We start from the raw sequence: 12,683 nt of genomic DNA, 5'->3' as shown, positions 1-12,683 counted from the left end.
GCAGGTCAAAACTTATTTATTTAAAAACCATTTTTCCTTTCTCCTGGTTGAGAAAATAATTGTTTTGAAATGCTATCTACTTTATTTGTGCTCTTGCTTGAAATTTTATATTGATTTTTTCCTAATTCATGATAGAAAAAATTCACGTGCATTTAAAAAATTATCTCACTAATGTGTATTATTCAAATGCTTCAGAGCTACTGTGAAGTACCTTGCTAATACAATCAATTTTAGGTGTTGCTTAAATAAAGCTAATGAAGTCACAGAAGAGACAGGGCTGGAAAGAAAGAAACTCAGGAAGTTACTTTGTCCATATTGGTTACTTAATTTGTCCATATTGCCCTAGGTGAGGTCAGCTAGACCCATAATAGTCCTAAGACATGGTTGTCTAACCTATTCTTAATTTCCATTTGTGAGATCCTGCGCCTTCCATTGGTATGTTCTTAGCTGAAAAATACCTCTGTAAGATGTAACCTGGGTATTCCACTTTGCATTTGTCAGGTAAGGAATTTTTATACTTGTCTTTACATACGGTAAGGGTGAAGTTACATAGATAAATGGAGGGATAGATAGATGATAGACAGAAAGTGTTGTTGATACACATACTATATAGATGGAGATAGATATATGAAGATCGTATAGAGATAGGGATAAAGACAGCAGTAGAGAGGTGAACACATATATCAATATAAAAATAACTTCAAACCCTACCTACTTCTCTCTGCATGGTACATCATTTTAACATGAGTTTTAAAATCTATGGTTGCATAATATTGCATACATACTGGATCTTTTCTTCAAGGAAATGACTTGCTCTCCTGCAGAAATTTTTGCATTGGAAATTGCTGCCTCTGAGAATGTTGTTCAGACACCATCTTTACCTTTTTTAATATATACTCAAAAGAAAATTGCTTGACTCTGGTGGACCAGAAAATTACATAACTTTTGGTAACCTGTGGCCAGGAGAGAAAGACCTCACAAGTTTCACTTATTTGGCCAGTTGACATGTAGAGGAACAAATGACCTGTACTCATGGGACTACCCTTAATATTAAAGGAAGAGTAGTGGAAAATATTGATGGTTGTGTTAGACAGACTCCTATCTCTTTCCTGTGTTGTAGACCTTGCTTGCAATGAGCTTTTGTGTGAATCTTTGCATCTTGTTGCTCAGAGGGCAAGAGGAGTTTACTAATTTTTTTTTTTTTTTAACTTTTCTTAACCACTTGCTTCTTGTGGGAAGTTGGTATGTTGTAAATAAGGGATGGAAGAAAAACCAATTACAAGTATGGGAGTCCAGAGGTGATATTTTTTCTTGGTAGGATGCTTCTTGCTCTGTTTTCATCATCCCACTAAAGATTATTATAGATAATATGTGTTCAGCAAAAATAAGCACTGCTTTGTGTCACATAGATAATAAATAAGTAAAAAATGCCTTTAGTATGTGCAGTCTAGTTTCCAGCATTGCCATGATTTTTCTTATATTGAGTCTTAACCAGTTTATTGTGTGTCTAAGCCAACTTAATGAGCTGTATTTCATGTCTTCAAGTTGTTCTGTTTCTTCCCTCTTGGCTTCTCCAAAGAATTCATTTTCATACACAGTCACTTTCAGATTATTATCATGTCCATGACTACATAAATGATTACTTCTTAGCCAAACTAAACACATCAAAGTTTGGGGAGTGGTTTGAGGTCAGGGTTTTTTTATGTCCCCTCAGAAATGACTGCTTTCATTTCATTGCAGTTTAACTTATATCTTTATTGTGCCTAAATTTTTAACCTTTCTTTACCATTGTGACATCTAGAAGTGCTTATGCAAAAACTCCTATGGTCATTGAATCTCAATGTTCTTGAGCTAATGGACGCATTCACAATTTTTCCTGAAGCTCTCATTTTCCTAGTCAGAACTATTGAGTGACTTGACGCAATATGTATTTTTTTAATCTCCTTTTTCATTAGCTGTACTGGGGATATTCTGAGAGCTTCTTCTGTTTTGGAGTTTGAGGCCTGGATGTTTACGTCAGTAAACCAAAATAGTCAAAAAGACCACAGTATTTTTTTCCCATGCAGATCAACAGGATAAAGGAATTTTAAGGAATTTTAAAAGAAACCTTATGAATTAAAAGTAGTTATGTCATACTTGATAATATCTGATGCACTCGAGAGTAAAAAAATTGAAATTCCTGTTCAGAAATAGCTTTGTGATACAGAAGTAATTTATTAGCATACAGAAAGATGGATGCAGAACAGGCAGGTAGCATCTCTTATTCACACCTAAATGCTTATTTGGACAGTATTGTTATATTCCTACAGAGTTACAGAATTGCAGAACTGAATACCTAAGAATTAAAGAAGTTCTTTGATGTGTGTGTAGATAATGTGATAAACAAAGAAAGAAATTTCCATTGATTTATAACTTTCAGGAGAAAAACTCATTTCTGAAAGGTCTGTCACACTTGTCTACACCATCAGATGGAGCTGGCTTATCTGTTAGTTTACGTGTAAAAGAGAAATTAATTGTGTTGCTTTTCGTGTTTAATAATGTTCCTGTGTTTCTGTTCCTGTAAATGCCCACAAAAGTCTGTATTTTAACCTCTGAGCCATTTGAATCAAGTTCTGATAAGACTGAGTGTCATTTAGATAAATAGCTTGAATCATAAATGTAAAAGCAACCTCTGCCACTGTCTACAGACAAGATGGCTAAGCTACTCACATTGACATTTTGCAGCATGACAGGGTCTCAGTGTAGATCATGATCACAGGGGGCAAACTCTCTGCTGAGCAAGACCTTGTTGAAGAACAGCAGAATTCTCCATCCCAATGGGGACTAAACCCCAAGGCGTGGAACACCCTTAATTCATTTTGAAGCCCGTGCTATTTAGAGATGAGCTGTCACTTAGAGAAGCAGACCTGAGGTCAGCCCTGTGGCTAGTATCTGTGGAGAAGCTTTTCAACCTGGAAACTTTTCTCTGCAGAAATATTTCAGCACTAAGGCACGTATGAAGATCTCTCACAGCTTCTGTGCAGCAGGAAACCTTTGTCCCACACATCTTGTAAACGCGGCGGGAGACCACCATTGTGCTGTGCATCTTCTGAGCACCGCAGGAGGAGGCTTTTGTCTGACACAGTGGGCAGGCACTGTAGGAGGGCACCTTTGTCCTGCACAGCCAGTAACCGCTCTGCAAGAGTGAATTACGGTGATTGCAGAGCTCTTCTCTCTCCAGACACTCTGCTTTCAGCTGGAGGAATTTGTCAGCCTTGCTAGGTGAAGATCTGCTTTTCCTGAGTGGAAGTGAAAAGGGAAGACAGTGAAAGTGCCTTTGCATGCATGTGTTCAAATGGCCATCAGGATCATTCACATGGTCGTATTGTCTGACCACCTACCCTGCAGGCACCATTCCCAGTTTCAACCTTTGCTTTTCCTCTTCTCTATTTTTTCTACCCATTTAGGCTGCCCTTTTAATTATTATTTCTTATTTCCTTCTTATGTTTGTACTATCTCCTATTCACTATGCTACTCCTATATTCAGTATCTATATTCTCAGTATTCTTTCAGTATTAGTTATGACTAATAACCACATTTAAAATACTTGAGCCCAAATACCAGTCCTTCTGGGACTTCATAGGTATATTTTCAACCCCATATTATTACTTATTATTTGTCTTCTCAAATGCTTTAGCCACTTCTCCAAAAGTGTGCCAGCGCCCATTTTCTAGAGTCTGATATAATGTACAATTGGAGAGGCATAACTCAGCATCTGTGAGACGGGACGGGACGGGACGGGACGGGACGGGACGGGACGGGACGGGATGGGATGGGATGGGATGAGATGAGATGAGTTTGGACCCTGTAGAAATACAATGTGTACTGCAGCTGCTGGTGGACATGCTGCTGGCAGATAGAGCCAGCGCAGGCATGGCAGCACACACTTGGGAGCTGCATTACTCTAGATCTCAAGTGTTTGGGGACCCCTTGACTGGCATAAAGCAACTGATTTGCAAGTGAGACGTAGGAGTGACCATAGCCCATTAGAGCAGTGAGGGTCATAATCCATTTTAAGTGATTACATTGGTTCCCACTGCCTCAAGGTTGCCACACTGACCTATGTCAAATACACAGCAGTGAATAAGTCTCTCACCTGCTGATTTTTGTTATTCAGTAAAGTTTGGGTTTTATCTGTTCTTGTCAAATTTGAGTGTGTTGTGTCTGCTGTTATTCTAGAGGTGCTTGTGATTTTTTATAATGTTGATCTCTTTCTTTACTGATATTCAGATATGAATTTTATGTGTGGTAGCCAGTTTCAATTAATCCTCCTTTTCTCAAATTAGAATTTTTTTCTCTTCTCATTCCCACCCTAGTCCTCTGGTGCCTACCTGATTGTACGTACATTTCATGAATTCTCAGAAATAATTGCCAGTAGTCCAGCAAGTTCATTAACTGGTTCCCTGAAGGCCCACATATGCATGTCATCCAGGCCTGATGATTTGGATATTAAATTTTTAAAAGTATTCCCTCACCTGATTTTTTTGTATCAACAATGGTATTGGCAAGTCTTCATTATTTCTAATTATATATCTCTTTGTGGTGCTTGGTAAATTGATTCTGGAACTTGTTCACTGTTTTACTGTCATTACTCATTTCACCTCACACATTATTGGTTCCACCATCTCTTTGGAGCTCCTTTCCAATGGTATTATGCACATGTTAAAATATATATTCATTTCTCTCTACATCTCTCCATGAGGGCAAGCAGGGGGCTGGTTTGCTTTTTAACATTTCTGTCATTTATCTCTGTGGGGCTAGGACTAGGAGGGATTTATACTTTTTTTTTTTATATTTAGCCTTTGCATATTTTAGAGTATTCTAGCTGTTTCCCGCACTTAACAGGTTTTTTTATATTTTTTCCATGCTCCTAAGATTTCTCAAAGAATTAATATCTGAAATCACTATGCATTGTGTAACAGCCCATCAATTAATACAATATATTGAATCATGGTTTCTCATCACAACTGTTGAAATTAGTGAGTACTAAGAATATATATCTCAGAGGACATTTGCTTTAGAACAACTGCTTCTTATTGTCTGTCTCTTAAAAATTATTCTTTCTATCAAAAAATAGATGGCTGTTAATGCATTTAATTTCCATCTATTTACTACTAAATACACAATTGAGATTACAGTCATCAATTATATTTTTTCTCTGGCAAAAATCTTATGGCCAAAATCTGTTGTCACCCTTAGGACATAATTCCACTTGCTTCAGTTGAATTTTCCAAGCCTTTGATATATAAATCATAAATGCACAGTGTGTGCAATGTTAAATTTTTAGGGCTTTCCCTTTAGTAGTAGTTGAATGTGAATACGTAAGGGCAAAATTCGACCTTTAAAAATGACTGTAAAGGGCTAAGGCAGATACTTAGCAAGCTTTTCGTATTGCAATATTAATCAAGCAAAGAATCATCATAATCCTGGAAACTAAATACCCATTGTAGTGATTTTATCACCAGGGAAATTGTTCATCTGCCAGTAAGATTGTTACTAGGAAAAGGAAAATAGGGAGTGTTAAAATTGCTTGAGACTGCTGAATTGAGTCCCTCTAGACTCAAAACTTGAATTGTTTTTTGAGAAGAGTGGGTTGAGAGGAGTTGCCACAGGAAAGCTGTAGGTTAGTCAGTTTCAGTAACACTAGTGAATGTGAGCATGATCTCACCTGGGGACATGAGAAAAGTGCATGGGAGAAGGCAGGATGAAGAAAGACACAGGGAGGCTTCAGAAACTTACTCCTTTTTTTGTTTTGTCGTTTGGTTTTTTGTTTTGTCATTTTTTGTTTCTGGATGACCCTTTTACAGGGGAGGAAGGTTGTTGATGAAAAAGGAATAAAGGGGAAAAAAACCCATAGTATTTGCAGCCTATATTTTCCTCAATCCAGTGGATATTAATGAGGACTATTACAATCAAGACAGAGAATGCAGACAGGCAGAAGTGAAAAAGATGTGTTTGTGTGGGAGATGTCAGTGTAGGGACAAGAAAGTCACATGGAAAGATGTTTTGCCTTCAGGGCTCAAAGAGGTGTTCACCATATGGTGTGAAACAGGCATGTGGGAAGGAGGTGAAACCCTGTGCAGGCATGTCCTTACTGTGTGTTAAGACAGCCTATCCTTGCATAAAATCAGCTTTGGTAGATGACTTTTGTGTGCTTGGTTGCAGTGGGCAGTTATAGTATACCGAGACAAGCCATAAACTCAGGGACGTGTCTCTTAGGCTGCAGATTTTGCTAGAAGGGAAGGTTTATCCTCTTGCTGTCTTGGGCCACTTCTGTGTTTCCCAGGTGGGGAAAAAGTCTTGATGAGTATTGCTATGAGGTGTCTTACAGGGGATGGGATAGGTGATCTGTATTGAAAGCCACCTGCCAGGATTGAGTCATAGAAACTTTTATGTTGGACCTTTGAGATCACGGAGTCCAATGAAACACAGCACTGCCAAGTCCAACACTTGATAAGATGGACTGCCTCTCAGCAAGGAGAATTTCTACAATGATGGGTGAATTTGAAGGTGGAAAGCATTTGTATAAAAGGAGCATGTGGGAAATTTCTGGAAGATATCATGAATTATCACTGTACAATGAATATGGAGAGGGGGAGGAAAATCTGTGTGTGCACGTGACATGGGTGCTCTTTGTACAAAAACATCTCTTTGTGTGAGAAGTAGTGTCTTTCCAGAGAGGGTTTTTTGGAGGATTGTTTTGCTTGTGTGATGGCTGCCTTTGAGGGTGCAGGGACATGCAATGTGGCAGGTAGTGCCTCCATCAAAGACTTTATGGAAGGGATGGTGTGTGTGGACCCACCAAGGATGCTTCATGGATGGATGCCTAGAGAGTCCTGACAGGGATGTGAAGCTGGTTATGCAGCAAGTGCCATGCCAGAGCAGCCATCCCATATCCCCAAGTACCGATGGCCACCCTGTGTCCTGCAGGGACCATCATCCACCCTGGATAGCATCCCTCTCCACCTGCCAGGCTGTGGCCACTGTGTCCCTCATTGTTGTTACCCTCAGATTGTGATACTGTCACAGAACTGTTGCTAGGCAACAAATGTGGTTGCTGGGTCTCAGTAGCAAAGGGGATATAGCTGAAGGGGAAAGTGAAGTGTTGCACCATTGTAGAGTAACCATAGCAATGACCTACTATCACTGACTAAAGAATTATCATTAGCAATGTTAAAGTATCAAACAGAGGCCCAGGATCCAAAGACTACCAGGCAGCATCTCTGCATAATTGGGTTACCGAGGAAGAGGTCCCAACTCTTTCACACCCCTTGGCTCCCTATCTCCATTGTCTTGGCTTTGTTTTGGGGATTGGTGGTGGGGGGAAGGAGGAGGGAGTGTGGTTATTTAAATAAAGCAAATGTGTTGAGGAAGGCACTTGCAAAACAACAGAAGCATACACCAAAATAAAATACAGAGGTAAATCTGTGTGTAGAGGGAAGATATAAACAGGAAAGGTCCACTTTACTGCCTCAATATTATCTGTGGGAGCAGGTGCACAAAGGACGCCTTCGTGATGCATGAGATGTAGTTCAGATCAAGTGATCTTTTTCACTTGAAAACAGATATGCCAGGCTAAAAGCAGTATAAAATGAAAAATAAAGAATACAAAGTAGGTCTGAAAAGTAGACACTTCCTTTTTCCCAAGGTAGGCCAGATAGGTGAGGTGCTTCAATGAAGCTTTTATTAGCAGAGTGCTTTGGGACCTTATTTTCCCAGATATGAGACATGTTGAGGGTTCCTGATTATGATGTGCGTAGCTGTGCATGTGTGTATGTGTATGTTTGTGCATGTGTCTGTCTGCATGTGTGTGCAGCTGTTCCTGTCAGCTGCCCCAGAGTTTAGCAGCAGGACAGCTCTAACCCTTCCAAGGCTCCCACCAGACCAGCTGCAGCAGCTGGGTGTCTTCCGTAAGTTTTGAATTTTTGCATTTTATGGAGTATTTATCCGGTGAACACCCAGCAAGTCACAGAACGACCCCTAGTCAAACTGTCACCTTTGTGTTTTGCAGGTACAGAACGCCATGAACTAACTTCTTGGAAGAGTTTTCCATCTGTTTTCAAGTTCTTCAGTGAGGCTGTAAAGGCGAAGAACAGCTTGGTGAAACCAACCCCAACACGGCGCTCCAACAGGATAAAATACGAAGAATTCTAAAAGGAGTGCAGGAAAAACCCACCACCACCAATGTCTTTGCTGCTTGTTTTCTGCAAGGAGTCTCCCAGCCCCTCATTAGATTGTTTTCTTCCTAGAGCACAGGGTCGTGATGTATACATCTAAATAGCATTTTGCATTATTTCTAGATGAGTGCAACTGTCAAAGCAATATGGGTTCACTGGTTGTGCTTCCTGTGGGCTGTAACTTGGATTTTGTGCTGCCCATCAGTGTGCAGATTAAGGCTGACAGTGGTACTGCACAGTGCAGCATGGTGCAGCTCTAATTGCCTTGACATAGCCCTGCACCCAGCTGATGCCAGAATTTAACAGCTTCATCGCAGTGCTATTGCCTACAGGATATTTTGCAGCTTCCTTCTATTTTGAGACAGAACAAAATATGAATTGCCCTTTTTTAAAAGACGGGCCTAACTCAAACGTGTTAACCAGCCTATGATTTTACACCCAGTATCCTTCTCTTTCTCTGGGACCAAGTGGAATTGACTTCTAACTCTCTCATTTTTCTGCTGGCAAGAGTGTCCAAGAAGTTTGGCCCAGAATTCTCGAAAGGCTCCATTGTTGAAGATATTTTCTCTTTCTAGATCAATGGCATTATCTGTAAATCTTCTCTTCCTTAGGAAAGTTCTACTTTAAAAAAATGCCTATACATTAACAGGCTGGAACACACTGTGAAATATGACAGGAAAAAAAAAAGAGAGAGACAAACAGCATATTTTTTTGTTTATTTTTAAACACAAAAATGCTTCCATTTTCATATGCTGGGTTTGTAATGACTTGCCATCCCATAGTTATTCCCTTTTCTCTAAACTCACAGGTTCCTACCCACTTTCCCAGTCTCTCTGACAAAGGTTGGCCAGCAGGGCACTCTGTGTGAGGATTTCACACCATGCATAGGAATGTATTGCTGTAGCCATAACTCTTTTGTTAGGCAGGTTTTCTCCACTAAAACTAAGGGAAAAGATGTGCTTGATAGCATGCGTAGTGAGCAAGCACTCTAATTAAGCTCCTTTGGTGTTGATAATACTAAATTAAAGTTGTCCTTTCTTTAATGGCCATGCCCACCTTGCCACTGATGCTGTTAGTGGCAAAGAGGGGCCACTCAAACATGAGTTTTGGACCCAATCCTGCCCTCTCCTCATACAGTGTGTCCAATCCTACAGCTGGGGGCCAGAAGTGGTGGTGGGGAGCATTGAAACGAGACAGTGCCAAAACAGGGGCACCCTCCTATGCCATGGAGCAAAAGCAGAAGTGCTCATAGTGAGGTGTGAAGGGAAACCCAGCTGGGTTTGGGCCTAAATCCTCCACCTGGGTGGCTCACAGCACCCATAGAGAGCTTACATCCCTACCTGCTAATACTGGCAGCAGGACTTCACTTCCCCAACTGCTGCTTCCTGTCATCTCATTGCATTTGAGCTCTGCCCTTGGGGAGGGGTGCTTGGAGCAAACCCCTGGGGGGGGCATGCCTATGTGGAGGGAAGTGCAGTATCTGTGCCTGGCAGATTTTCTTCCTGGAGGGGAACCTGTTGCTGCGGGGAGAGGACTGCACCTGGATTCCTCTGACCTCTGGTCTCTGTACTCCCAGTCAGAGGATGCTGCTGCCTGTGGCCAGCCTGATCCCCCGCTGCAGGGGTCTACAACCTTCCCTCTCCAGGTCTGTGTCCACCCCAGCCCCCTGGACCCTGTGTGTTCAGGGGTAAGTCGAGAGTTTACGTGGTGTGGCTTGGGTGTCCGTGCTTCATCCTGCAGACGGGGAAGGTGCAGAGGCCGGGGAAGTTCGCACATGCACACACCAGACCTGCCACTCTGCATCTTTGTGGAAGTGAAATGGATTCTCTAAGGTGCCCAAATATTGGAGGATCAGATCTATTTTTTTAATTGTTGATAAGAAACAGTCTACAAACATTTTTACTGTAACACTTACCATTTTCTAAAAATTTTTCTTTACTGTACCCTGGGCCCAGCACACATAATCGCTCCTGTGTGGGGCTGTAGAGCAGAGGGGATCCTCACCACTGATACTGCTCTGCTTGCAATGAACAAAAAATAAATATGCTCTCTTCTCTCCTTCTTGCACACTTTGTGTCCTTGCATTGAGCTCCACAGGAGCCACTGTCTCTGGCAGGTAGGGTTGGGTTTGCATGGGCAGCAGCTCCACCAGCCTCAGAACACATGCAAGGGGGGCAAGTGTGTTTGCAAACCTGACCCCATACGGTTACAGAGTTGGGGCTGGAAGGTGTTGGGGGGGTGAAGCTCATTTGTTCCATGGAGTGGGCTGTGTGTCCAGCCCTGTGGCTCAGCCCACATGAGCATGGGCTTCTCTCAGCACACCCCACATGGAAGCCACATAGGTAAGTGGGTCGCACCATCCTCTCCCCTTTAGCTGTTCAGAAACATGAAACCATAAAATTACACCAGGATAGGAGTTTGATCAGTTTTTTGGAGAGGGCCTTTTGCAGGGAGCATGGGCTAGAGATGGAGGACACAGCATGTCTAGCCTCAGCTGCAGAGGGTACATGGTCTGCAGAAAGAGAGGGAGGTGTGGGAGCATCCCAACATGTGCCACTACATTAGTGTCGCATAGAAAGGTGACAGTGGTAACCCTGCAGCACACTAAGGAGGGATGAGTGGTGATTTAGCCTATTCCTTTGGATTGATGTTTTTAAAGATACAAACTGCTGGCCTCTCAGGCCATGACGTCTTTAGGAGACAGAAGTCTGATGTCAGCCTTCTCCTGGTTTCATCACAGGAAAGCTCCCTGATGTCTGACATGGTGCAACAGCCTCTGCCCTAGGTAGCTTTGGAGCTACGAGTACAGAATGACCAGAAAAAAACCCAAAACACAAGAAGCCCCCAAACCAAAAACAACAACAGAAAGCCAACAAAACTGACCCTACAACAGGATCTAGGAAAACTCCCAGCTCCTTGCCACCCGAAAGGTTTGCACACCGTCGTGCAAGTCAAAATGCTGCCATTAAAGTCAGGGACCAACGAAAGCAGTACTTCATTGTCAAGAATGGAGAGCAAGAAAGAAGTGTTCCTAGCAGAAAACAGTCAGCAGACCCCCAAACACAGTATGGCTGTGTGGAAAAAGAAAGAAAAAAGGAGGGGGTGGGGATAAGCAAAGATATCCCTCATCTTCATTGTGTGGTGCACTGGTTACAGTTACACTTACAGTTCTCACAGTGTGATTCTCCCAGACTCAGAAGAAGCTGCTGCTTTTCATGGAAATGTGTATTTTTCCTCTGTCTCTGAGAAACATCACTTATTGTGGGTAGTGGAGTATTTTTCCTCCAGAAATTTCATTCACAATTACAAATGAAAAGTGTCACATCTAAAACTGCATGGAGCCACATATTGCACCATTCTCAAGTCAACCAAACCAAAAATAACCTGCCAAGAATGTGTACATCCATCGTACACCAGGGTAGAGCTGTCTTACAGAGTGGAAGGATGTGTGTGTGTGACTGCACGCATTCATGGATATCTCGATCTCACAGGGATGTGTGTGCGTGTGCATGTGTGTGTGCGTCTGCATTATGTTGACGTACTCGACAAAGTGTGAAAAATGTACTTCTAGAAAAACTTGAAAGGAGATGTCATTTATCATTGTATCATCATAATACCACAAATTTCACTTTTCTGTTCCATTTTGGATTGCATGTGTTAGAGAGTACTTCACTAGATCAGTGACAGCGCTTTATTTGCATAATTATATGCTCTGGTCTGAAGAGAAAACTAACCCCCAAATTTCATGGGTCACCAAACTGCAACAATCAATGTTTTATCACATATGCTAAGCAAAACCTAAGGAGCTATATTAAGTTTCTTGTGGATTTTTTGCTTCTCAGAAAATTAAAGATGTGCATCCTGAATAGATGCAAAATCTTTCCAAGCTCTTTGTAGCTAAATTCCGTTTGAAGGGAAAACTAGAGATTAGCTCGTAGATCTGGGTTTCAAACTCACTAACATTCTTTTTTCAAAGTGGATTCAGACAAGCAGCTTTACTGCATCTCTCAATTTTGCCATCCTAAGTAACATCATTTAAATTGTGACAATCAAAAAACTAAACTAAACTAAAAAAAAAAGGTCAAATGTAAAAAATACAATCACCCCCTCTCTTATCAAGCCCATAGTGACCAGTGGGTTGAATTCCATTTATTCTGTGCAGTTTCATTGTTTCAGCTGGGTACTATCCTTGTATGAAGATACGGATATTTGGTATATGTAGAAAACCCTTTCCTGAGCTGCAGAATTTGTTCTAGCGTATCAGTTGCACAATAACCACACACTCCAGTTAGGACATACATACTCCAATTTTCCTTCTCAATCAAAATGCCTTGTTATGAGGAGAAAAGAACCTGGGGATGGGAACTGACTGGCAGTGAAGATCCCCCACGTCCTCCTCTTCCATCCACACTAGTACTGCTAGAAAAGTTTAGCTCTTTTTTTAAGTCAATTTACTACAATATAATA

General features: G+C 41.5%; 1 protein-coding gene across 3 annotated transcripts in view; it reads left to right on the top strand.

Annotated features, from left to right (window-relative positions):
* FAM172A (family with sequence similarity 172 member A) overlaps positions 1-10,274 on the top strand; it is a 240,377-nt gene extending 230,103 nt beyond the window's left edge. For all 3 annotated transcript variants that reach the window (XM_053931579.1, XM_053931578.1, XM_053931576.1), the window contains one exon: positions 8,051-10,274. In XM_053931579.1, coding sequence (XP_053787554.1) covers positions 8,051-8,193 — 143 coding nt within the window. In that variant the 3' untranslated portion in view covers positions 8,194-10,274. The remainder of the gene's footprint in view (positions 1-8,050) is intronic.
* Positions 10,275-12,683: the final 2,409 nt, after the last annotated feature.

Source organism: Vidua chalybeata, chromosome Z, assembly GCF_026979565.1.
Source record: "Vidua chalybeata isolate OUT-0048 chromosome Z, bVidCha1 merged haplotype, whole genome shotgun sequence".
Taxonomy (NCBI): Eukaryota; Metazoa; Chordata; class Aves; order Passeriformes; family Viduidae; genus Vidua; species Vidua chalybeata.
The sequence above is the reverse complement of the archived record's forward strand: the minus strand, read 5'-3'. Positions and strand labels throughout refer to the sequence as shown.